Raw genomic sequence first — 24,697 nt, forward strand, 5'->3', positions numbered from 1 at the left:
ATGCTGGGGTTAGAAAGAAGCAATGGAGAAATACCTCTGGGGCAGAGGTGGTGGGGTCAGATGATCATTTTCAGGTAGTTGTTTAGGCCCTCATTGCCTTTGTAGGGATACTAGCCATTGTCCAGAGACATTGGGGTTCACCCCTGTGGGGTGCAGCACGTTGCTGATCTGAGGAGGGGAGAGGGCAGTTGGGTTCAGGCTGTTGGCCCAGTGGCGGGATCAAGACCAGCACAAGGTCTCCGCAGGATGCAGCGCAGGGAGAGGGGCTCTCCAGGGCACGCACACGAGGGTGGGTGACACGTGGGACAGGCTGGTGGTGCCAGGCACAGGGACCATCACAGCTGGCAGCAGCTGGGCTGTTGAGGGCTGGTTCTGGGGGATCAAAGCAGTTTGTCTCCAGATGCTGGAACGGGGTGTACGGCAAGGCATGGGGGTGGGGCTACGTCGGGCAGGGACAGGACACGCTGCCCCGGGGTGGGTTTTGCTCTGGCTGTCGGAGGCCCCCTCCCTGCAAGGCCACCACACCGCAACCTCCCTGTCTCCGAAATGGGCCGCGGCCCCTTTAAGAAACCCGGCTCCTGTTCGTCTCCTGCTCCGCTCGCGAGGGATGAGTGGGCGGTACCTTTTCCTTTCAGCCAATCAGAGGAATTTGACGTCCGTCACACCAGCCTCGGAGCCGGATTATTGGCCAGCGTCCTTCTGGTGCGAGAAGGGGGCAACCAATGAGCGCCCCGTCCAGCCTGGGGCCACGAGCGCCGCGCGCTGATAGGCCGGTGTCAGCGAGTGTGGGCGCGGTTGTTTCCTCTCTTCTCTCCGTGCCGCGGAAGATGCTCTGGCAGCGGAGCCGCGGAGGGCAGGTTGCTGGGCAGAGCGGGCGGGGGGAGCTATCGCGTGCGCGCGGCTGCCCATGGAGCGCGTGGGGAAGTGGCTGGGCCGCCCCCGGGAGATCTACAACCTGCTGCGGTTTAAGATGGGCGGCGGCGCGGCGGTGATGCCCCCGCTGGACCAGGTGAGCAGAGCAGGAGGGGCGGGCTGGGCGAGGGGCGCTGGCCCCGGGGCGTCTCGTCTCGCTGCTGACCCGAGAAATCCGCCGGTTCTGGTCCGGGTGGTTCCGCCCAGCGCATCTCCCCAGCTGCACAGCCGCTCTCCGTGTCATACGGGCTCCGTGGGACGTGACCCACTCACTTCCCAGATCCCTGCCGGGCCACCTAATAACCCACCTGGGCCTCGATCTTATAATCGCCTCCTTGCAAGCAGAACCGTGCACCTGCCCAGTGCCCCACTGATTTCAGTGGGGCGCTCTGCGGGCACAGGGTGCTTGCCCATAGGGCTCGTAATACGCCTGGGGCTGTAACCCAAACGTTTAAAATCCAATCCTGCTCATGATTATCTGACCTCTGATTAACCACAAATCGGGATTAATTGACTATCAGTCGTGTCCCTTGGAAAGCAGCCTGTTCGGTGCATTTATCCCAAGCACTGACCTTCTGCAAGGCATTTTGGAAAATCAGAATTGTGCTGCCTCTGGCACACACAAATGGGCACATACACAGTACCTCATTGATGTCAATAGCCATCTACTCTTTCTGCAAGAGGGGGACCTTAGTATGTCAGTCAAATAGAGAGAAACAGGCACTGTTTCCTAGTTAACCCCACTTCTTGCCAAAACCTTGTTGGTTTTTATAGTATGCCCCCTCCCATATTCTGAAAGCTTGGTCCTGTTTCCTTATTTCCATAGTAGTACAAAAGATGGAAAAGACCAGCGTTCAACAGTTCTTCACTATCCCTGTAATTCTCTTTTTCATCTAGGATGATCTGTGTTCAATCTCTTGGAGGAAAAACATAAATACCAAGGCACCTGCTGGTGTGCCTGTAGGAAGATCAGTTCAATCTTGTTGACATATACAGCAGTGCTAAATAAATGACTAGTGGTGCTCCTGTCTTGAGACCTCTCTTGTTTTTCACATATGTGAACATGCTATTGGCTCATTTTAGGATTGGTCATGAATTCTGGATTATTGTACTGAAGTATTTTCTTTAGGATAAAGGGTGACATAGAATTTACTAGGAATTTGCTAATAATTATAATTACTTGGCATGTGTGGGTGGCAAGGTAGCTTTCCCAACTTTGACAGTGTTCCTTTTATCCATTGAGCCCTATAGATGTTTGGTGCATCCATCTAGGCCTGTTGTGGTGTACCAAATGCATCTGCTATCTGCTCTGAGGCCTCACTGAGTAGGGCCCTTGTTGCTTGATGTTGTTTCTTGGCCAGTAAAAATCTATCATATTATCAACTAAAGGGAATGGATCTTTGCACCTGACTGTTGGCCAGGACAAGGCTCTGAACTGAAGCCTGCGGCACACAGTCTTCATTAAGACCATAGTGTAGGACTCAGGATCAATGAAAGAAAATGGGTGGAGAGACATGAGGTTCATCAATTCATCTTTCAGTCAGTAGTTTCACATAAGCCATGAATAACTGTCAGAGGGTAACAGCTACTGAAGTCCAATCCTCCTCCTATTAAAATCAGTGGGAAAACTCCATTAACTTCAGTGGGAACAGGGTTAGGGCCTTAAAAACAAGAAGGAGTCCGGTGGCACCTCAAAGACTAACAGATTTATTTTGTCATAAGCTTTTGTGGGTAAAAAACCCACTTCTTCAAATGCAAGGTTAGGCTTTGGTCACTACTGACCAGAATTGAACCCTGGTCCTAAAGAATACAGAATTCAGTGCTGTATTAATCCCATAGTCAGTTACCCTTGAAACTAGTTTTACTTAAGATCCTGATAATGCACATCACCCTGTATGGATGCAGGCATCTGCCTGGGCAGAGTGACTTGCAGAACCAGTGGAGCTTAAGACATTGATTGTGGAAACTTCAAACTCATTGGTGTGGGTTTGATCAGTGTGGGTCAATGGGGCTGGATGCAGGTAGACCTCTGTGCCTGTGGCCAGCTGTGCCGACTTCAGTGGGTTTCCCCCTTTGCTGATTGGCTAACAGGATCTAAACCTTATTTTGTGTTCCCAAACTGGTGACTGTTAGCGGATACTCTTCAGAAGTGTGGTACGATCATAAGTGCTCATTTTAATTGTCCAATTATCTTCACATTTAGACTACTTTCTATGAGAAATTAAGTTGAAGTGAGTCCCTCACCTTGGGGAAGATATCTTAAATGTTCCCACTCTTTCCAAACAAGCCTCAAGTCTTTGTCCAGTTAAACCTAGGGGAGATAATACCGAGACAAAATAGTGAATGGCCTGTCTAAATTATGTGCGGACACAGAGAATTCGGTATATATAAAGGTCTGCATTTGGTCTGAAAGCTTTTGTACTGTAAAATTCTTTACTGGTTAAGTAAAAGATCTTAAACTGGTACCATTATCCTAAAACATCATGAATCTGTCTGAAAATATTTTACCATTTGTATTGCCATAGCATCTAGGATGCCTCAGTCATGAAGCTGGGCTCCATTGTGCTAGGTGATATACAGACACAAGACAAAACACTGGTCCCTACTTGAAATCTCAGTAATTTTACCTACTTTTGTTATAAATGACAAAGATTACAGTAACAGATTAAAGAGGAAAAAGATTATTCTGTTTTTTGTTCCCCTCTCTTAGTTTTACTCTTTGCATAGGACAACATTGTGTAGTCAGTTTCAGCATTTCCCCTTAGCAGGTGGCCTTCCAAAGATTAGGGTACCGAAAAATGTGGGGAAAGGAATGAAAACGTGATTGTGAAACTATAAATAAGCAGATTTCTAGTACTTGAAATTAACTTTAACTTTAAAAAAATTGGCTAGATTTCAAGGTGACTGCATTCCTTTGTTAGCTGTTTATGCTTCTGTTTCACAAAGCCTTTAATTGCAGTAGAGCACAGAGAAGGTGCTTTTGCATTTAACATTTGTGTTGAGGCTGCTGGATATTAGGAAGGGACATGTGGGGAGCTAGTTTATAGGATTAACAGGGGAGCCGCTGGAAACCCGTTTTTGTTTAAATGCTGAGGGTGGTGGGGGGTGTCAGCAAGTACCTAGGGCAGCCTGGTAGCTAGTGCCTGACCCTTGTCTCGTAAGGGGAGTTCTCCCCGGTGTTGTGGGGGCGCGGGGCTGTCCGGGGCACACAGGGTTAACGAGCAGGGTGGCTCCCAGCTGAGGAGAGACGGGGGCAGGGGGCGGGTCTCTCCGGGTAAATACGGAACAGGGGCGCTACGGCGCGCAGGAGGGTCTCTGCAAGGCTGGGAGCACGGGGGTGGCTTGGTCTCTGCAGGGCGCTCGGAACTAACGGGGGGCGTCTCGGTCTCCCCGGGGCGCGCGGGGTTAATAGGCGGGGGGGGGAGTCTCGGTCTCCCGGGAACGCGCGGGGTTAACGGGGCGGTTCCCCCCCGGGGGGGGCGGGGCTCCCGGGCCGCCCGTGGGTGTGTCGGCCGCAGCCTGCGTGGCCTAGCGAATCCCGCGCTGCTGGTTCTGCCTGGCGCCGTCCCGGCCGCGGACTCCGGCTGGGCAGCGGCCCCGCCCCGGCCCGATGGCCGCCAGCACCAAGGCCGTGGCGCTCTTCAAGCGGACCCTGGCGCTGTCTCCCCCGCGGTGCCCCGCGCGGGCGGCGGCCAGCGCTGTGTCGGCCCGCCGCTGCCGCTGCCAGGGGGCCGGCGGCCGCCGGGCGGGGGCAGCCGCCTCCTGCACCACGGCTCCCCGCCCGGGGCCTGCCCGGCCTCGCCCCGCTTCCAGCAGCCCGTGTCCCCTCTGCTCTGCCCGCAGGACGCGCTCAGCGACGGCCTCAGGACCTGCTACCGGTACCTGAACCAGACCAGCCGGAGCTTCGCCGCCGTCATCCAGGCCCTGGACGGGGAGCTGCGGTGAGTACCCGCCGCCACGGGGCTCATTAGCCCGTGTCCCTGCAGCAGGAGCCCGTCGCAGACTGGCCGGGACAGGACAGGAGGGGGTTCACTGGGCAACCTGGTGCAGGAGCCAGCGCTGCACGGGGATAGATCACTGGTGCAACGTGCTGGCCAGGTAGGCTGGCCAGAAAGCAAGTGTGAAAAATCGGGACGGGGGTGGGGGGTAACTTGCACCTATATAAGAAAAGCCCCAAGTACAGAGACTCTCCCTATAAAATCGGGACATCTGGTCACCCTATAACCAGGCCTAAACTGCACGCTCGCTGGCCAGGAGAGGGTTATCCCAGGAGCGCTGGCTGCTTTGGCCAGGAGAGGGTTAAACATCAGCCTGTAGCTAGCCCATGTGTTACTGGCGGTATGCAAGGTACGTGCTCATTCTCACAGTGTGCTGGTAGCAGGGGGTTGTCTGAGAGCTATAGCTGAGCTTACTTTTACCTGAGTGCTTGTTACCCATCGAGATTCAGGGTCTGGATTTTGGGATGGTCATTGGGGGTGAGGCCTAGCTGTGGAGTTAGATTCTTAGTTCCAGGTGGGTTGGGGTCTGCGTCTCAGTCATGCACTTGTATTCAGCACCTTCCATGCAAATGGTTCACTAGAGCTGTTTGAAAATGTACTAATGTAGTGTAAAAATTCCCTGCATTTCTCTAGCACCTTTAATGTAATGGTCATGGAGCACTTTGCAGATATCAATATAACAGTCTATGTAAGAGACACTGCAAGTGTTATTGGTGACACAGTATATGTTTATGTCAACAGTCAGGCCTTGTCTATGATCTTGAGTGCAGATTAGTTATTATTTGTGTTACCATACCACCTAGGAGCCCTAGTCATGGACCACAACCCCATGTTCTAGGTGCTGTAAAAACATTGAAGAAAAAGATTGTCCCTGCCCCAAAGAGTTTGAAGTCTAAGTGTAGGACAAGAAACAACAGATGGATACAGACATGGCTTATGTTTATACAGATGTCCATATATTTTAATATATAACTTTCATTTAGTTGGATTCCCCAAACAACTACAAAGTACACTAGTAAATTGTATCCATTACATTCAGTACTTTTCATCCAAGGTTCTGCCTTGGTTCATCTATGTTCCTCATCCCTGTATTCACTAACTAAGCGCTGTATAATGCCCCTGTGAGGCAAGGCTGTACTGCTACTGTTTTACAGAGGTGGCATAGAGAGATTGAGTGACTTGCTCAAGGTCATGCCAGAAGGCTATGGTGAAGCCGGGACCTGAAACCAGCTTTCTGAAGTCCTAGTGCAGTGCCTTGACCAAAAGGCCATCCCTTTCTCCCCCTCAGTATACCCTGTAAACATTAACTACTGTAGAGATTGGTTAATCTCTTCTGGATGGTTTAAAAAAAAATAGTACTTTGAAACTTGCCGTATATGCCCATAACTGGTGTCTCTGACTGCATTTCCTGGTCTTATCTAGATCACAGGCTCTCTGGGCATAATGTGTTTGTAAAGGGCCCAGTACAGTTGGGCCCCAGTTTTGAATCAAGTTCCTGGATGCTACCATAATACAAATAATTATAAAGCTTTGCAACACCTGCTCAAGTAATGGATACAGAGGGATTGCTTCTCCTGCCACTGTAATATAGCCAACTCTGGAGTGGATCAAGGCAGCTCTATAACATTGCACTGTAACACTGTTTAACAGTTTAGGGTAGAAAGAATGGAGTTCAAAATAGAACTACTTAACTTTCATATGGCTACAACAGCACGGGTAACACCTTAATTCTTGTCGAAAGTGTCATGGGACTTTAATGAACCAAAGTGGTGAAGGTCTCAGTTTTAGGGTTCTTTCATTAGAGACTTATGTACTTACATGTTATGTAATTCTTAATAGCTGTCTCTACTCAGTTTACAGTAACATTTGAAATGATGAAACTCCTCATACTGCAGAGTGAAAGTCCTAAATTATTTCTCTGCACCGTAAATGACAAGTGCTTAGAGAACTTCTGTTCCCCCTCATATTTGATTAGCTATAGATGCATGTGTATAGCATAGATACATACTTTGTATAAGGTAAGAAACAAACAATATAAAAATTTAAAGTATTGAATCCTTAACATAAGCACAAGCCTATCATGCTGACCAGTGTTATTATTTTTTTATTCACCTGCTGTCTGTCTGTCTGTATCCATCTTGTCTTTTGTCTTCTATGAGATTATGTAAAAATGAAGTGTGATTAAAAACAGGCCTGAAAAATTAAAAAAAAAAAAAAAAGCATCCTGTGGATGTTATTCCCAAACAAAAGCCAAACTTCCAACCTTTTTTTAGGTGTATTCCATGAGAATTTGCCTGACATCCCCTAATAATTATAATTAAGGCTGTGAGGCTGTCACGGCTGTCACGAAAGTTATGTGTGCTGTGACTTTTTGGGATCTCTGTGACTTCTGCAGCGACCACTGTGGCTGGCTTGGGGGCTGCCTGAGCAACTCGGGCAGCCCCTGGGCCAGCTGCACCAACTGCTGCTGGCGCAGCCTTGGGCCACAGCACTCCTCTTTTCCCCGCCCCCAGCAGCAACAGCAGGAGTTTGGGTGTGGGAAGGGGTGTTGGGGGAGGGAGAGAACGAGGGCTCTGGGCTGTGCTAACTTTGAAGGGCTCCCTGGAAGTGGCTACATGTTCCTCCCTCGGCTCCTAGGCAGAGGCACAACTAGGTGTCTCTGCATGCTGCCTCTGTCTGCAGGCACCGCCCCCGCAGCTCCCATTGGTCATGGTTCCCAGCCAATGGGAACTGCGGAGCAGGCGCTTGGGGTGGGGGCAGCGTGTGGAGCCCATGTGGGCATGCTGCCACCTAGGGGCCACAGGAATATGCCGACTGCTTCTGGGAGCCACGCGGGAGCTGGTTAGGGAGTCTGCCAGCCCTACCAGCTCCCCCTCCCCTAGCACCAGCAGAGTCCCAAGCTACGTGCTGCCTCCTGCCTCCATCCCCCCTCAGAGCACCCGTGGCGCCCCCAGGCTGCCCCCTCCTCCCCCCCAGGCTCGCGCTCCGCTCTCTGCACGGCCCCAGACCATGCGGATCCCTGGCTCATCGCACCACACATCCTCTGTCATGAGCACCCGGCAGCCAGCACCCGTGGCACCCCTGGGCCACCTCCCACCCCAGAGCACCTAAGTTCTGGTCAGGGGTATATAGTACAAATCATAGACAGATCACGAGCCATGAGTTTTTGTTTACTGCCTGTAATCTATCCATTACTTTTACTAAAAATACCTGTGACAGAACATAGCCTTAATTATAATTTATTTCCCCCCAAAATACCTCCTTTAATAAAACAAACCCAAAGTTAAGTGTAGTAGTGAATAGCTAAATGATTCACTCACTTTCCCATTACCATATAATCTTTCATTGCTCATTCTTGTCCTAGCTCATTTATACTGTTGTTTATTAATTAGCATTTAAACATTTCCAGAGTGTTAGAAACACAGTACCTAATTCGCCTTTGCAGTAACTCTTTTGAAATAATTATTACCCTAATTTTACAGCTAGGGATTTTTTATAATCCTAGGGCTAGAACCTGCATTCCTCACACTCCCAAAACTTCTGCTGACGGCACTAGGATTTATGAGTTTTGAGCATAGCAGAGAGATGATTTCTTCACCAAAACCACACAGCAAGCCAGAGCAGAGACAGGATTCAAATTCAGGAGCTGTATTGCATCATCCATGTTTAGCAGAACTCTTCATAGATTCTAGTGCTTAAAAAAACACCTGGAATATGGCCCCTTGATTGCCTAGATCCTGGCCCCAGGATCAGTCTACTATTCCAGTCTTCTCAGACTTTTTCTGCTTGGGCCCTCCCAAATCAGCCATGATTTCTTGCTTTGATCCTAATACTTGGTTCCTACAAAGTGGGAGGAAAGAGAAGCTGCTGCAACAGAGGGACAACTGGAAGAGAAAGGAACAGAGAGAAGTTTTATCCTTCCCCTCACATAGTCTTATTTCCCCTGGGTCCTAGTGCCCGCTGGGTTTTAGTAACTTTTTTTTTTACTGCTATTCTGGCCAAGACTTGTTGCAAATTTGGATCTCTCAGTACAGCAGTGGATTGTGCTGCTTTTGGCACTTTAGATCAGTATTACATTAGTCTGTTAATGATACAGTACCTTTACTAATAAGTTTAAAAAACAGCTCAGCTTTCCATCTCCTCCCACCCTGGCAAAAAGAAGGACCCCCTCCCACCCAAAAACAAACAAACAAACAAAAAACAACAACAACTTGGTTTGAAGGAGAAACAACTCTGGTAACTGTTGCACGTTGCAGGTCACTTAGTTGTGCCCCATAGCGCTAAGATTCCACGTGTAAGTACATAAAACCCACAGCGTAAAGGTTCAAGGCACTTTCCTTTGTGATTAGTGCTAAGGTGAATGATAGATTTTTGCAGTGTAATGCTCAGCCTCAGCCACAGGGAAATACTTTCATGATGTGTGGGTATCCAAGATACTTACATGGCCTCCCTTATTGTAGCATCTGAGCACCTCAACCGTCAGTGTTGTTATCCTTAACACCCCTGTGATGTAGGACAGTGCTGTTATCCCCATGTTATAGTCTCTCTGTGTTTCACCTCCTTTAGTGACTGGCCCAAGGTCACACAGGAAGCCTGTGGCAGATCAGAAAATTGAACCGAGGTCTCCATGGTCCAGGCTGGCACTCTAGCTACTGGACGTGTCCTGCATTTCTAGCATCTGAATGCCTAGCCCAGGTGTATCGGGGGGCCAAGGATTTTCCAGCATCTGTAGTGGGTCCTTTCTTGATTCTCCGTCTAGGCACATGTGGTATCGAAATATGTTTGAAGTGTATCTACAGTGGTTGTCACTAAATTGTTTAAAAAGGTATCACCATTTTAATGGTGATCACTGGTACTAGCATAGCTACTACAAAGACAGATTATGGTATGAAATTACATTTTGCCTCAGGATTTTTTTAGTTGTAAATGTCCTTCTGGTAGATATGGACCTGAATCAGAGCCCTGGTTCTGACATGTTCAAATGCTCAGGATGTTCGAAATACTGACATGAATTTTATAGCTGGAGCCCATCTCTGATTTGTATGCAGAACTAGAAATACTTTCCAGGTTGCAGAATTGGAAAGACCTTTGTTTAATTTTCAAATGTCTCTCACAAAAGCCGCATGATGATTTTTAACTACTCGCCCGTGTCATATCGAATCTTGATAAATAGGAAATCCTTCCTTCCCTCCGTAGTCATGCTGTGTGCATATTCTATCTGGTTCTCCGAGCTCTGGACACTGTAGAAGATGATATGACCATCAGCTTAGAAACCAAGGTCCCAATGTTGCATGACTTCCACTCCTATCTGTATCAGCCAGACTGGAGATACATGGAAAGCAAGGAGAAGGACAAGCAGGTGCTTGAGGACTTTCCAACGGTGAGCCATTAGATTTCTTGTTTCAATCTATTAATTATAACCTGTTGATTGTATAGATAGCTATGTATCAAGATGCAAAGAGGTTTAAAGTAGAATTGCTAGACTGGATCAGACCCAAAGTCGACTTGGTCTGGTAACATGACTTCAATAGTAACCAGTACCAGATGCTATATTTGGCACTGGTGTGACCACTCCTGGTATACTTTGTCCAGTTCTGGTGCCTACAATTCAAGAAAGATGCTGATAAATCGGAGAGGGTTCAGAGAAGAGCCATGAGAATGATTAAAGAATTGGAAAACATATTTTATAGTAATAGATTGAGCTTCTTGAGTCTATATAAATCTTAACAAAGAAAATGCTAAGGGGTAATTTGATTACAGCCTGTAAGTACCTGCTTGAGGAATAAAACTTTGTTAATGGACTAGTCAACCTAACAGGCAGCAGCATAACAAAATCCAGTGGCTGGAAGTCCAAGCTAGACAAAGTCAGACTAGAAATAAGGTGTAAATTTTTAATAGTGAGGTTAATTGGAACCAACTTAACCAAAGGTTGTGGTGGATTCTCCATCACTGTCAATTCTTAAATCTAGGTTGCATGTTTTTCTAAAAGATCTGCTCTAGTTCAAACAGGAAGTAGTTCAGGGAAGTCCTATGGCCGATGTTATGCAAGTCAGACTAAATGATCACAATGGCCCTTTTGGTATTATAATCTATGAATCTGTTTCAGAGGAATGTGCAAGAACGTTGCATTAAGTAAATGTGGGATAATCTGTGTCCAGGAGGCCACCCAACATGATCTTTAACAGCTAGAGATTGATTCAAGTCTCAAAGCCAAAGACTTAATATCCCAGTCTCTCAATTTTTATCATTAATAACAACAGCAGACAGTGGAACTTGTAGTCAAATTTCTATTACTGGTCTTATTGGCAGAGCTCAAAACTTGGAAAACTGTCTGTTTAACGGAGGATATTTCATGAGCAGATTTATCATTGTGTATGATACACTGTGGTGCTCTCCTGATCCATATTGTTAGAAATGGCTTTTGCCATCTATGCCAAAACCCAGCTGGTTCTTCACTCTGGTTGTACATTGGAGGTGACTGAGATTGCGGTCATTGGTGGCGGCTGCTGCTGTGTCCCTGGGTTTGCTGTTTGACTATATTGCCCAATAGATGAGTAAGGGATGTGGAAAACCAACTCATTTGTAACTCTAAACTGTCCCAGAATTTCCGGCACTTCTCAGTTTTGACACTAAGGGCTGTATTTTAAAGAACAGAGGCCTAAGATCTTATGCATTCACCCACTTGCATTTGTGTGTGTTTCACTGCAGTTCTGTGCCGCACTAGGTGTTCAGAGGGCTACTCACTTGCATATGAGACGGCATGCACAATTGGGAAAACTGAATGTTGATCAACTTTGCATGTATGCAAATGAGGCGCCACCCTCAGAAAACCTGGTGCTAACTATTCTATATTCCCTCGGGTTTTGAAAAAGCAGATCAGCTTCACTCTGCAAAATGGCAGACTTGCAAACTCTTGTTTTCCATGTCAGAAGAGTTCAGGTGTGTCATGGGATTGATAGGCCCTGCCCCTTGGAGGAAAGGGGGATGATGGCAGGAGGTCAGAGAGCAAGCTGCTCAGTTAAGGGAGGGAGTAATGTGAGTGGCGGCTTTGGAGAATCTGTTCCTTTCTTATGAGGGGCTTAAGCTAAATAGAATGACCTCGTTATCAAAGAGAAGGTGAGAGATGACTCGATCAGTCTGTAAGTACCTGTAGAGAGAGAAGATGCCTGATGCTTTGGAGGGTAATCTAGCAAACAAAGGCATAACAAGACCCAATGACTAAAAAAGAAAGCTAGACCCATTTAGACTGGAAATAACAGTGAGGGGAATTAATGTTTGGAACAAATTAACCAGGGATGTGGTGGACTCTGTCACTTGAAGTCTCTAGATCGAGACTGGATGTCTTATGATCTTGTTCACCCAAGAGTTACTGGGCTCGATGTGGGATTCCTGAGTGAAATTCTTAGGCCTGTGCTATGCGGGAGGTCAGATGAGATGATCATAGTGGTCCCCCCCCCATGCCTCAGAATCGATGAAGGCCCCAGTCCTTGCTGAGCCAGCAGTTGAGCCTACTGATAGTTTCAGTCTAAAGTGTGTAAGCACAGAGGGGAAAATGTTAGCCCAAGAATGTTTCACTGTGTGGCTGACAACAAGAGGTTAGACCTACTGTATTAACTATTTAAACACTTCGATCTGCTGCAGAAACAGTAGCTGAAATTTTTTTTTGAGTGAGCATCATGCGGAATACATTAAAAGTAAAGGAACAGGGTAACAGCTCTTAGAAACGTTATTCCCTATATCTTAATATTCCATTGTCAGCTTCTACCTCTTGCTTTTTCTTTTTAAGGACGAGTTTATAATTCTGATGCTATGCCTGTCCAGTGCATAATAAAACAAAACCTAGGGAATGAAATGCAAAAAGCAGTGTTGTATTCAACACCAAGCATCATAAAAACTGCAAAGTCAAGAAATGCAAAAACCTGACAGAGTAAATCATTTAGATGCCAGGTCACTTAAGTGCTTTTGAAATTTTCACGCACGGTTTCTTAATATGAAAGTAATCACAATTTTAAACTGATTTGCAACAGCACACGTTTATACTTCCATTCCATTATATACTGCTGTGGCATTCAGATGTGAGATGATGAAAGGGCTGTATAAATAGAGCTGTAGAACAAGTTTCCTGAACCATTTATCAGTAATTTAACAAAGTTTTGTGCATAACGGAAATGTAATTTAATAAACTAACTCTATTTATTTTTTATTGGGGTCTAGTTAACTCCACCCTCCCTTTTCTTATTTCTATTGGTATAAATTTCCTCTTCTCCCGGCTCTGCCACCCAAACACCATCTGGGAATGTGCATGGGAACAAGATGCATGCTTCATACTGGAGTAGTTGCCCTCTAGATGCAGCATTATTTCAGTGCTCCAGCTGAGAGCCGTGCTGGGATTTGGTGAGCCGCCAGTGCCAGGGACCAGGCTGGGATTCACTCACTGAATGGGGTTGTTCTGTAGTAGATTTTAGGTTAGTGTTCCAAGGAGTGCACTTAACCCATCACATAGTAATTCTCACAAGAACAGGAGCAGTACAGTTTCTGAAAAAAATCAGTTAATTTACAGGATTTGTAAATAGTCTGAATTTTAACTGACCAGTTAAAGGTTGGATTCTGCTTCCATTGAAATCATAGGGTGGGAGGGAGGTGATGTTTTTAGGTGGAGAAGTTATTGCTAATTTTATAGTAATTTAAGATTTTCATAGGAGTCGTAGGCCTGGTCTATACTACGCATTTAAACCGAATTTAGCAGTGTTAAAGCGATTTAACCCTGCACCCGTCCACACAATGAGGCCCCTTTAAACCGATTTCTGTACTCCTCCCCGACAAGAGGAGTAGCGCTGCAATTGGTATTGCCATGTTGGATTAGGGTTAGTGTGGCCGCAAATTGACAGTATTGGCCTCCGGGCAGTATCCCACAGTGCACCATTGTGACCGCTCTGGAAAGCAATCTGAACTCGGATGTACTGGCCACGTAGACAAGAAAAGCCCCACGAACTTTTGAATTTCATTTCGTATTTGCCCAGCGTGGAGCTCTGATCAGCACGGGTGGCGATGCAGTCCCAAATCCAAAAAGAGCTCCAGCATGGACCGTACGGGAGATACTGGATCTGATCGCTGTATGGGGAGACACATCTGTTCTATCAGAGCTCCATTACAGAAGACGAAATGACAAAGCAGTTGAAAAAATCTCCAGGCCCTATAATAGACAGAGGCCACAGCACAGTGCTGTGTGACAAGCGTAACGGAAGCCAACGAATCAAATGGACACTCAGGGAGAGGAGGGAGGGGATACGAGGACTCAGCTATCCTGCAGTCCCGAAAAGCGTTTGCATTCTTGGCTGAGCTCCCAATGCCTGAATGGTCAAAAACATTTTCCTGGGTGTTTCAGGGTATAACAAAAGGCAAAACGGGCTCCATGGTTGCATGCTATGGCGTCTGCCAGGGCAATCCAGGGAAAAAGGGCGCAAAATGATTTTCTACCTGCTTTCACGAGGAGGATTGAGTGATAGACATTTACCCAGAATCACCCGTGACACTGTTTTTGCACTGAGATCTTCCAACCAGAATTCCAGGGCAGGAGAGACTGTGGGAACTATGGGATACTACGGGATAGCTACCCACAGTGCATGCTCCGGAAATCGACGCTAGCCTCGGTACATGGACGCACACCGCTTGAATTAATGTGCTTAGTGTGGCCGCGTGCACTCGACTTTATACAATCTGTTTTACAAAACCAGTTTTATGTAAAATCGGAATAATTCCATAGTGTAGACATACCCTGAAAGTAGTTCAGTGCCCAAAGCCCACTGAATTTCAGTGTGACTTGAGCACCTAACTCCCGTAAATCCCAAATGTTTCTTTGGGCTGGGATTATCAGAGGGGAAGTCCAGTGATTGCTGTGAATGGCCTGAAGGCATCTATGCGAATAGCTGCTTTTCGGAGAATTGCTGCAGTGCTCAGAAATGTTACCACAATACGAAAGAGCTTATTATGTAGGCTTGGGATACAAACAACGTGTTAATTTAGCAGATCTGTCCTTGTAAGTGATATTTACGGGAGGCTGCATTGTTCCGTGAAGTATCTTTGTTTGCTGAATTCATGTAACTGGCCTGCTCTTCTAACAAATCCACTCCTGTTCAAACTATATTAGAATACAACTTTGATACAGAAGGTCTCAAACTGCTGAATAACAATCCCAGACAGTTACGTGGCACTGTTCATCAGTACATCTCACAACACTTCACAAAGGAGGTCAGAATCATTACCTCCATTTTACAGACTGGGAAACAGGCATGGAGGGGAAAGTGACTTGCCCAAGGTCACCCAACAGGCCAGTGGCAGAGTTGGGAAGAGAGTCCAGGTTTCCGCAGTCCCAGCTCAGTGTTCTCAACTGTGGACAGAAAGTTTCTCTGAACTCCTTTAATCTCTCAATTTATTTATTTTAAAAAGACTGCTAGGAGGTTGTCTATAATTACCCACAAAAGGAGAAGAGGTCTGATGCTGGAGTGCTTTTTAACGTAGCAAAGGAATAAAATGAAATGGCCGGAAGTGGATGTCACCAAAGTCCAGACTGGAAATAAGATGCACATTGTTAACAATGAGGATGGATTGCACAGTGATGTAGTGATTCTCTGTCATTTGGAGCCTTTAAATCAAGACTGGGTGCTCTAAGACAGGTGTCCTAGTTCAAGCACTAATGGTTGGGCTGGCAGCAGGAATCAGTGGTTGCAACTGGCCTGTGTTGTGCAGGACGCCGGCCTAGAAGATCATAAGGGTCCCATCTGGCCTTTAAACTGTGCTGCACATTCTGACGTTTGGGAGCCCACAGAGAACAGAGCTGCAATAAAACAGTGGAAATCATTCTACAAGCTGTTCACTTGGTGGGACTCTTTCATAAAGTTACACTTGGTGTATGGAGTTTGTTTTGTAACTCCTTCATGCACCAGCTCCCAAGTGATGCTGTCCAAGGCTGTACTGCCTTCAAGAAATTACAAGCTGCATCTGAGTTGTGGCCAGAGATCATAGGAATTTTTGTTTCTGCACATGCTGAATTTGTGTTTACTGCTGAGGGGCTTGAATCTGTTCCCATTGAAGCCAGTGGGGAATTTTGTCAGCCCCTTCAGTGGAGCAGGGTTAGACCCCAGTAGCCTCTCCCTTTTTCCGCCCACCCTGCTTCCTGGTTTATTGACAAATACCACTTTCAGCACTATGTATATTTCTTTGTGGTTTCTGCTGTAGATCTCCTTGGAGTTCAGAAACCTGGCAAAGGTGTATCGAGATGTGATTGCAGATATTTGTCACAAGATGGGAGTTGGAATGGCCGAGTTCTTGGAAAAGAAGGTTGACACCCAGCATGAGTGGGATAAGGTAAGCGAGCATTGAGAGCCCTGCTTTCAAGTACATAAAAGGTTGTTACAAGGAGGAGGGAAAAAAAATGTTCTTAACCTCTGAGGATAGGACAAGAAGCAATGGGCTTAAATTGCAGCAATGGAGGTTTAGGCTGGACATTAGGAAAAACTTCCTAGCTGTCAGGGTGGTTAAGCACTGGAATAAATTGCCTAGGGAGGTTGTGGAATCTCTATCACTGGAGATTTTTAAGAGCAGGTTAGACAAACACCTGTCAGGAATGGTCAAGATAATACTGAGCCCTGCCACGAGGGGAGAGGACTGGACTAGATGACTTCTCAAGGTCCTTTCCAGTCCTATGATTCTATGCTCAGGGCAACGCACGTATCACCTGCTGGAGGCCTAGCGTTCTGCACTTGCTGCTCCATCATGATGGTTACAATTGCTTATTGTAATGCTCACCCTGGCCGTATATAGGTATCCAAGATGAGTAAAGGACAAAGTGTTAATTCTGAGTCTTGCTGTTTTGTGGGCAGCTTCCACATGAACATAAAGATTTGTCTGAGCGATGAGATCCCTGCGTAAATTTCCCAAGGCATTGATTAGCTATTTTTGTCACTGACCTTGTGGATGACAGTGGCTGTGTGCATTTTTGATAGGTAAAGCATAGCACAGCTGTAGTGCAGAATTTTAGGTGGTCCGATTTACGCCCTGCACACTTAGCTCCTTGACTAAGAACACAAAGTATTCAGGCCCCTGCTTTGACTGCCAGACTGTTCATTGAAATGCAAGTACATACTATAAAGCCTTGAGCAGTTTTCCTGGAACATGCACTGTATAAAATGGGCCACATGAGGATCTGCTCTCATTTGGGTCTTTCATCTGGGTGATGGAAGCCCGGTGCCGTTAACAGCGGTGAATGACACGCTTGCTATTTTTCCTGCATGGAGCAATGATCTGGTGGTAGAATCCACACCATAGAAGCTTATTCTTGGGATGCGGATGTTGGCTGTTGAGAACTGGCATGAAGACACATGCCAGAGCCCTCGCTCAGTGTTGCTCTGTATTCCAAGCCCAGACCCAAATATCACTGACACCTCCATCAAAATGGGCTTGATATGCAGCAAGTTGAACTGCATGGGAGCTATCTTGGGAAATGTCCCCCGGAAGACACCAACAACCTTAAATAACCTAGGGGAGAAATTTTGATGTAGCCACATCACTAGGAGAGAGACATTTCACAACTCATTTTGTTCTTTCCAAATCATGCAGTATTGTCACTATGTTGCTGGGCTAGTGGGGATTGGCCTTTCCCGTCTGTTCTCTGCATCAGAGCTAGAAGACCTTATCGTAGGACAGGACACAGAGCTTGCCAATTCAATGGGCCTTTTTCTTCAGAAAACCAACATCATTCGTGATTATCTGGAGGACCAGCTGGAGGGAAGAGAATTCTGGCCCCGAGAGGTAAGGGAAACCAGCACTTTTCAGATGACCACTTCAGCCTAGTATGGTTTATTAGGGAGGTGCTAGAGCTGTGATGCAGACTCCTATTCCTTTCTGATGAGCTCTGGAGATACTGTTACTGCTTTGATACAGAGTTATGCAGGACTACTTGTTAGACAAATTCTGTGCAATATCTTTTAGTTCTTATTCGGATATAGAAGGTTTCTAGTTTTTTTTCAAATGAAGTTACACAAATCTGTCTGTAGGGAGTTAGGCAAAACTCTTCTGTCAGAGATCTCACAGTGGTATAGCTGAAAGGTCAATTATCAGCATGCCTGTCCCATGGATAAAATCTGTTCAGCAGAGTGTCTGTGACAGCGGAGGTTTCTCCAGACAATCTTGAATGCCGTCAGTCTGCTCCATGCACCAACCCTGTCTGCAGGATGGGACAGGGTTCCTGTAATCTAAGAGGAGTTGGCCAAACTCAGATTGGGAGACCATCTTCATAACATGGGGACTCTACCGCACCAGCCCCAATCCAGAAGAGCATTTACACACACGTAACTCTAAGCACGTGAGTAGTCCCACCGAGGTCACTGCAGTTACTTGTGCTTTAAAGTGCGTGTAAGTGCCTTTCTGAATCAGAGGCATGGATTCTTAACTTCAGAGCTACCAGCTGGGTCCAATTTTTCTCTTTCCCAGTGTGCCTTATCGAAAGGGAATGGGACTGAATGGAATAGTAGGTCAGAGTGAGCTGTGTGTTAAGGATCTTGCTTCTAACTGTAACAAAGTCTGATTACAATAATTAGGTGCAGTAAAATAAGATCTTTATATTTGACAGTTTGATACAGGCCCTCTTATGAATATGAATGTCTGAAAAGTGCTAACGGCTGTGTGATGTTCCTATGTACTGTTGGCATTCTCAGGTTTGGAGCAGGTATGCCAAGAAGTTGTCAGATCTCGCCAAGCCAGAGAACATTGATGTGGCCGTCCAGTGTATGAATGAACTGATCACAAATGCATTGCACCACATCCCCGATGTCCTCACCTACTTATCTAGACTGAAAAACCAAAGTGTCTTCAACTTCTGTGCTATTCCGCAGGCAGGTTAATGTTTCCAGATGTTTGAACCAGATATTTTCATTGTCTTTTTCCCCTCCCACCTTCACCCCCTTTGGGGCTGCATGTCTTCTCAGTTCTATACACAGTATTTAATACTAGTCCTCTTTTTCTCTCCGATTATTAAATAAATTCAACATTGCCAAGCATTTTGAGTCGTTGCCTCGTTTTGAGAGAGTGGATCTTTCCCCTGAGGAATGACTCCACTCTTGGATATATATGCTATTCAGTCCTGCTATTCATTTCTCCCTAGGTGATGGCCATCGCCACTCTGGCGGCCTGTTACAATAACAAACAGGTGTTTAGAGGTCTAGTGAAGATTCGGAAAGGACAAGCTGTCACTTTAATGATGGATGCCACAAACATACAAGCAGTCAAGGCTATAATGTACCAGTATGTGGAAGAGGTAGGTTTGGTGATCTGTTTTGAAAGACTTATATTCAAATGTAGCTGTTCCCTCTTTAATCCTCAGTGTTCTGCTGTTAGGGTTACACTGGGGTTTCCACTATATCCAACAGTTTAGCAACTGCCATTTTGCTTTAGCTAAAACTGTTGAAGATTGTCTAGGAACAAGGACATTAGCATGAAAAAGCTTGAAATAGTAAAGTCTGGAACATAGCTCCCCCCTGCCCCCTTCTCTGGTGCTGTCTAAAGTGTATTCTCCAGAAGTGTTAGCACTTCCCTGAAAACAGAAGAGTGGCTTTTATAATAAATTCAGAATAGAATTGTAGTTTTTTGCGGACGTGAAAACTACTGTTGTGATGACTAACTGCCAGTATTAACCTCTGCCCTCACTCATAATTTTCAGATTTTATATGGAATTGTGTAACATGTATGGGTGTTTAACCCCACGTACTGGTTTGTATAGATGTTGCACAGTATTCTACTGAGCAAATATAATGAGGGATTTCTCATTTTCTTTATGCCAGTCTGGTAAGTTCATATATTTCCAGTGCATCATAGAAAATAAAGACCTTTAATTGCTGTGGCTGTCAGTTGCCCTGTCTATGGGACAAACATTAGTGATCTGATTGATCTGTTTCTAAAACTGTCTTTTCAGGGTGGTGCATACCTAATATGGGTACCACTGCACTTATTGCAGCGCTGCCATTGGAATCAATGAGAGCTGCATTACCATAGACAATCAGGCCAGCTTCCCTGTCTGAAGTTAGACATGTCCCAAGCAAGATGAGTAGGGAGAAGATGGTGAAAGGGAAAGGTAGGGGAGGGGTGGGTTACAAAAGTAAGTTAGCTCCCCAGTCTCGCCAAGCCATTGATGTGGCTGTGCAGTGTCTGAATGAACCAGTCACAAATGCTGTATGCCATGGCCCTGGTGTCCTCACATACTTGGTTTGTACAATAGACACTTTGGTTTTTCAGTCTAAACAAGCAGCCTTTTCCGGTGCCTGGAGTTACCTGTTTATTGTTCAGTTCAATAGCGAATAGGCTGCAGTAAAGCCTTCTGTGGCTTTCCCCTGCTGGATGGAAAGGGAAGTGTAGGAAGGGCTGGTACAAGCCTGACACAATCAGCTGGGTTATTTAATAGCCCCTTCTCTGCTAGGGAATCTCTCTTTTTAAACAATCCCTTTGTTAGTATTTACATTTGTGGACTTCGGGAGAACCCTGCCTCAGTTATAGTCCAGAGCAAAACTCTCTGCTTTCCTAGGGCCCAGATTTCACCCTTTGTCAGCCTCCATACGAAGGCTGAAACCGAGAATTCTGCTTAAACAATGTCGATTCTTGCAAGAAGCTGCTTAGGGTGGCGTCACATCCCCCTAGGCAGGGCCAGCTGCAGTTGTGTCTGTGGCTGCTGCTGACAACATTCTGTCCTATTTTTCCCTGCATTGTGTGGACAGGATCTTGTCTGAAGTGTCTGAGAACAGTATGGTCAGTCCATGCCAGGGAGTACCTTGGTTCTGTCAATCAGAGTTACTTGTGCTAATAGATCTTGCTACCAAGGTGCAAATACTTTTCCAAATCCTTGAGTCAGACAGCTCCTAGTGGCTGTACAGATTCCTTGTAGCTCTGGTCTAACCATCGGAATAACATGTCTTATGACAACACGTCTAGGTCCTGTCTTCATTGGGATTTGGAGCAGCTAGCAAGGGTTTCAAAGCAAAAACCATTTTAGTGTTTACTTAGATTTATATATAGGTCCTTAACAGTTTCATGGCCAGAGGGTTTTAAAATTGGTCAATTTCATGATTTCAGACGTTTACATCTGAAATTTCAGTGTTGTAACTGTCAGGGTCCTGACTCAAAAATAGATCATGGTGAGCTGGTGGGTGGGTTTACACAATTGCCACCCTCACTGCAGCTGGAGTGGGCTCCCAGAGGTGGGTCCGATCTCCCCCACGCTCCTGGGAGCGCTCCAGCCAGGAGCTCCTAGGTGCTAGTCATGGCCAGTGCTGGATTAATGCACGGGCCTAAGGGCCAGGGGCCAGTGCCATTTGAAAAATGGATGCCTCAAACCCTGTCAGGAGCCACAGGGAGTGGCTGAAGCCCTGAGCACCAGCAAGAATCATGGGGACTGAAGCCCCAAGCCTTGGTGCCCCGAGTCCAAGCAGGAGCCATGGGGACAGGGAAGCCCTGAGCCCAGGCACCTCAAGCTCCAGCTGGAGCTGTGAGGAGGACAGAAGCCCCAAGACCCCTGGGGGCGTATCCTCTAAACTCAGTTCAGTTAGCACAGTGCTCAGGTAAAATATTCCCTTAGCGAGTTTCCCTGCTTAGAAGGAAGTTAGCGCAGTTCTGATCCCCCTTTGGTTTTAAAAACTGGCTGGATTGCTGGTAAGGAGTTACCTTGTTGGAATGTGCATAGCATGTCCTCCACAGAAGCCATATATTGTCATAGGAATTGTGGGTGTGGTTTTTAGGGTTACTCTCTAACCTTGTATGGGGTTTTTCTCTCTCCAGATCTATCGGAAGGTCCCAAGCACAGACCCTTCTTCTAACAAGACCCAGCAGATCATCGTCTCAATCCGGAGAATGAGTTTGCCCAATGGCGTCGAGGTCTCCCGTAACCATTACTCCCCTATCTACCTCTCGTGCGCCATGCTTCTGGCAGCACTGAGCTGGCAGTATCTGAGTATGATGTCAAAGGCATCAGAGGAGTATGTACATGCCAGCGAGAACTGAGGGTTGATGGGGAGAGTGAAGGTCAGTGGATGGATAAAGTTGGGACAGGTTCTTCTCTCTTCCCTGTTGGATCTGCTGCCCTGCGGGATGCCAGACTCGTGTGGGCGCTTAAAGCTGTGAATGGAATGGCAAGTCTGAAGGTGTCAGTTGGCTCGCAGTATTGTGTGTTGCAGTCACTGGCTAGCAGCTGGATTTGGCTGCTTTCGCTGTTCGGATGAACAGGTTACAAGTAAGGCTGGCTGGCTGAGACTCACTTTTCCTCTTTGTGGGAGACTTTTTTTTACCTGAATTCTGGCCAGCAAATTTTTAAATTGCCTGTCACTTGTGATTTTGACACTTCCCTCCTGTAAAAAGTTGCATGACATGAGCCTTTGCATTATCTCATCTGCCCTGTGTGTTCTGAACTCCATACTTTCATTGCTCAGCAACTGAATGTTTCCAGGAAGTCAGCCATCTTGGAAGCCACATTCCTTCAATTCACCAGGGCAATGTCTGGCTGTTTTCTGACCCTCTAAATAGCTGGGGATCTTACAGTACAGAGACGAGTGTATAAGTTCTGGGCCTCCCCATCCTTGTACTAGAGAATTGTGAAGAGATACTAGCCTTAAATATTAGAGCTATTGTGATAACTTGGATGTAGCTTGCTGGTGAGATCATTTTGTACAGTTTAAAGAGCTCAGAGGCTGAAAGACGTGTGCTCTGTCTTCTGAAAGCTGAGTAGATGGCAGTACATGCAAAGCTTATTTCTCAGCAAAAGTTAAGGTGGGGAATGTGTGGGGGCAGGCTGGATGGCTCATAGGTGGGTAATGACTGCTAAGTCTGGTAGGATACAGCTGTATTGCTACTGACGGGAGCCAAGGAGGCAGGTCTGGAGTCAGCAAACCTTCCTGAGCTTGGAGAGAACAAGTGGAATGTTGGAATCTTTCTCCCCCTGGTCCCTCTCCTGTATTTGTGCCCCCACCCAGGCTGACAGTATGGCTTAGAGGCATATAGGTATCGTCACTGGAGTGGCAACTAATTGGCTCTGGAAGGACGGTGATTGCATACCTGCTCCCTGTGCATTCAGACTTCCTTTAGAAACATGACTCTCCTCACATGCCAGTTTTCTGTGGCTAAAGCAGCGTTCGTTTCACCCATGCCCTCTGGGGTGTGCAGATACAGCCTGCAGGACTGTCAGCAATAAAGATACACACAACACTGGTTTTGACCCCTTGTGGCTGTGTCCTTTGGGACAGTGGCTGTTCAGATGAAGTAGTCTACAGTGAATACTGTTACCTGTCCGCGCTATCAATTGCTTCCAGCTCCTGTAAAACTCAACGTGCCTCTGCTGGAGACAAGAATGGAAATTCTTCAGACTGAGACTTATGGGCTGCTTTCAGCTGCACTGGCAGAGTTCCACTTTCAGCAGCTCGAACTTAGCCTTGTCTTGCCAATTTCAGCAGGTGGCAGGCTTCACAAATCTGTCCCTCTGGACTCAAGAAAATCCTCCAACCAGCTCTGAAACAGACTTTTAAAGGCTCTTCCTATGATGACTGTAGAAGTAGTAGGGCTGGCACCAGGAAGTCTGCTTAAAAGCAGGTGGGTTGGCTGTGTTCAGAGGGGACGGGTGTCCTTAATATTAACCCTCCCCCCATTCGTCTTTTAGCTAGCACAGCTCAAGTTTTAAAGCAGTGTCTTTGAATAGAGGTAAGTGTGTTTTTTAAGGAGAACAGACACTTGCTACAGCTCTGACTCACCCCACCTACTGTTACATTGTGGACTAGTGTGCCATGAGTGACTCCTCTGCTTTTCATTAACATCTAGTGGAGTACAGCCCTGGAGGAGGGGTCTCGGGGGCTATTATCAGTGCTGTTCTGGGAAGCAACTCTTCCTCCTGTTGATGTGGCTGCTTTTAAAGCAGCTGGAGTTGTAGATGTGCACCCATTGTGGGAAAGGTAAGTGGAAGTGTAGGAGTTGGGATCTCTACCAGGAACTGTCTCGTGGTTGGGTGTTAGACCACTACAGCACTACAATGCGATTACAGGGCGAGCTCTACTCCATGGTGATCTGTGTACATACTTAGCTTAATTCAATGTTGATGTGAATATTTGTTTTTGCTCTTTATGCCAAGAGGTCTGGGCTTAAGTTCTCAGCTTCCCTTCTCAACAATAAATTTCTTTACCAAGAAGTCCTCAGCTTCCATTATTCAGCTGGCTAATGATACTGTGTAGTGAAATCCTAGCTGACATGTGGGAAGAAGTTGCTCTACCTAGGAAAGCTTTGCACAACACAGTATCAGCCTTCCTGTATGAACACTTCAGAAGCAAAGGCAGCACAAGTTAAAGGCGTGCCTGACAGTGGTAGAGTCTGGGATGAAGCTATTTAAGTTACAGAATGTTAAGCAGTGACTCAATCAGTAGCTGTATGGGGAACATATGTAATAAGCTCTTCAGTCTAGTAGACAAAGGTGGAACAAGATGCAGACAAAGGTGGAACAAGATAAGGTGGAACTGAAGCTTGATAAAATTATACCTTAGGTCTGGTTTGAGTTTAACAGTGAGTAATTAATCATTGCAACAGCTTACTGCAGGATGTGATGGATTCTCTAGTGCTGGCAATGTTTACATCAAGTGGATGGTTTTTCTAATTCAAGCAGGAAGTATGTGGCAGTCTTACGGCCTATATTATACATTCAGCTTCAATCTGTGGTCCCTTCACTCTTAGGGCTTGGCTACACTCAAAACTCCAAAGCACTGCGGCAGGAGTGC

General features: G+C 46.4%; 1 protein-coding gene across 2 annotated transcripts; it reads left to right on the forward strand.

Moving 5' to 3' along the window:
* Positions 1-802: 802 nt before the first annotated feature.
* LOC116815291 (squalene synthase-like) lies at positions 803-24,117 on the forward strand. 2 transcript variants are annotated; one of them, XM_032763516.2, is made up of 8 exons: positions 803-1,009; positions 4,756-4,853; positions 10,107-10,290; positions 16,146-16,274; positions 17,526-17,717; positions 18,623-18,799; positions 19,069-19,221; positions 21,729-24,117. In XM_032763516.2, the coding sequence occupies exons 1-8, from the start codon at positions 908-910 to the stop codon at positions 21,948-21,950; spliced, it is 1,257 nt and encodes a 418-aa protein (XP_032619407.1). In that variant the 5' UTR covers positions 803-907; the 3' UTR covers positions 21,951-24,117. The 2 variants fall into 2 exon arrangements, with proteins under 2 accessions (XP_032619407.1, XP_032619409.1); XM_032763518.2 differs by lacking the exons at positions 803-1,009; positions 10,107-10,290 and having other exon boundaries at positions 4,501-4,853.
* Positions 24,118-24,697: the final 580 nt, after the last annotated feature.

Source organism: Chelonoidis abingdonii, chromosome 3 (assembly GCF_003597395.2).
Source record: "Chelonoidis abingdonii isolate Lonesome George chromosome 3, CheloAbing_2.0, whole genome shotgun sequence".
NCBI classification, from domain to species: domain Eukaryota; kingdom Metazoa; phylum Chordata; order Testudines; family Testudinidae; genus Chelonoidis; species Chelonoidis abingdonii.

Bases quoted from the DNA above. Each gene is read 5' to 3' on its own strand.
- LOC116815291 (XM_032763516.2), top strand. From the start codon at position 908: ATGGAGCGCGTGGGGAAGTGGCTGGGCCGCCCCCGGGAGATCTACAAC. The intron at 16,275-17,525 runs GTAAGCGAGCAT...CAAATCATGCAG, and splicing joins CCCAGCATGAGTGGGATAAG to TATTGTCACTATGTTGCTGG. The intron at 17,718-18,622 runs GTAAGGGAAACC...TGGCATTCTCAG, and splicing joins GAGAATTCTGGCCCCGAGAG to GTTTGGAGCAGGTATGCCAA.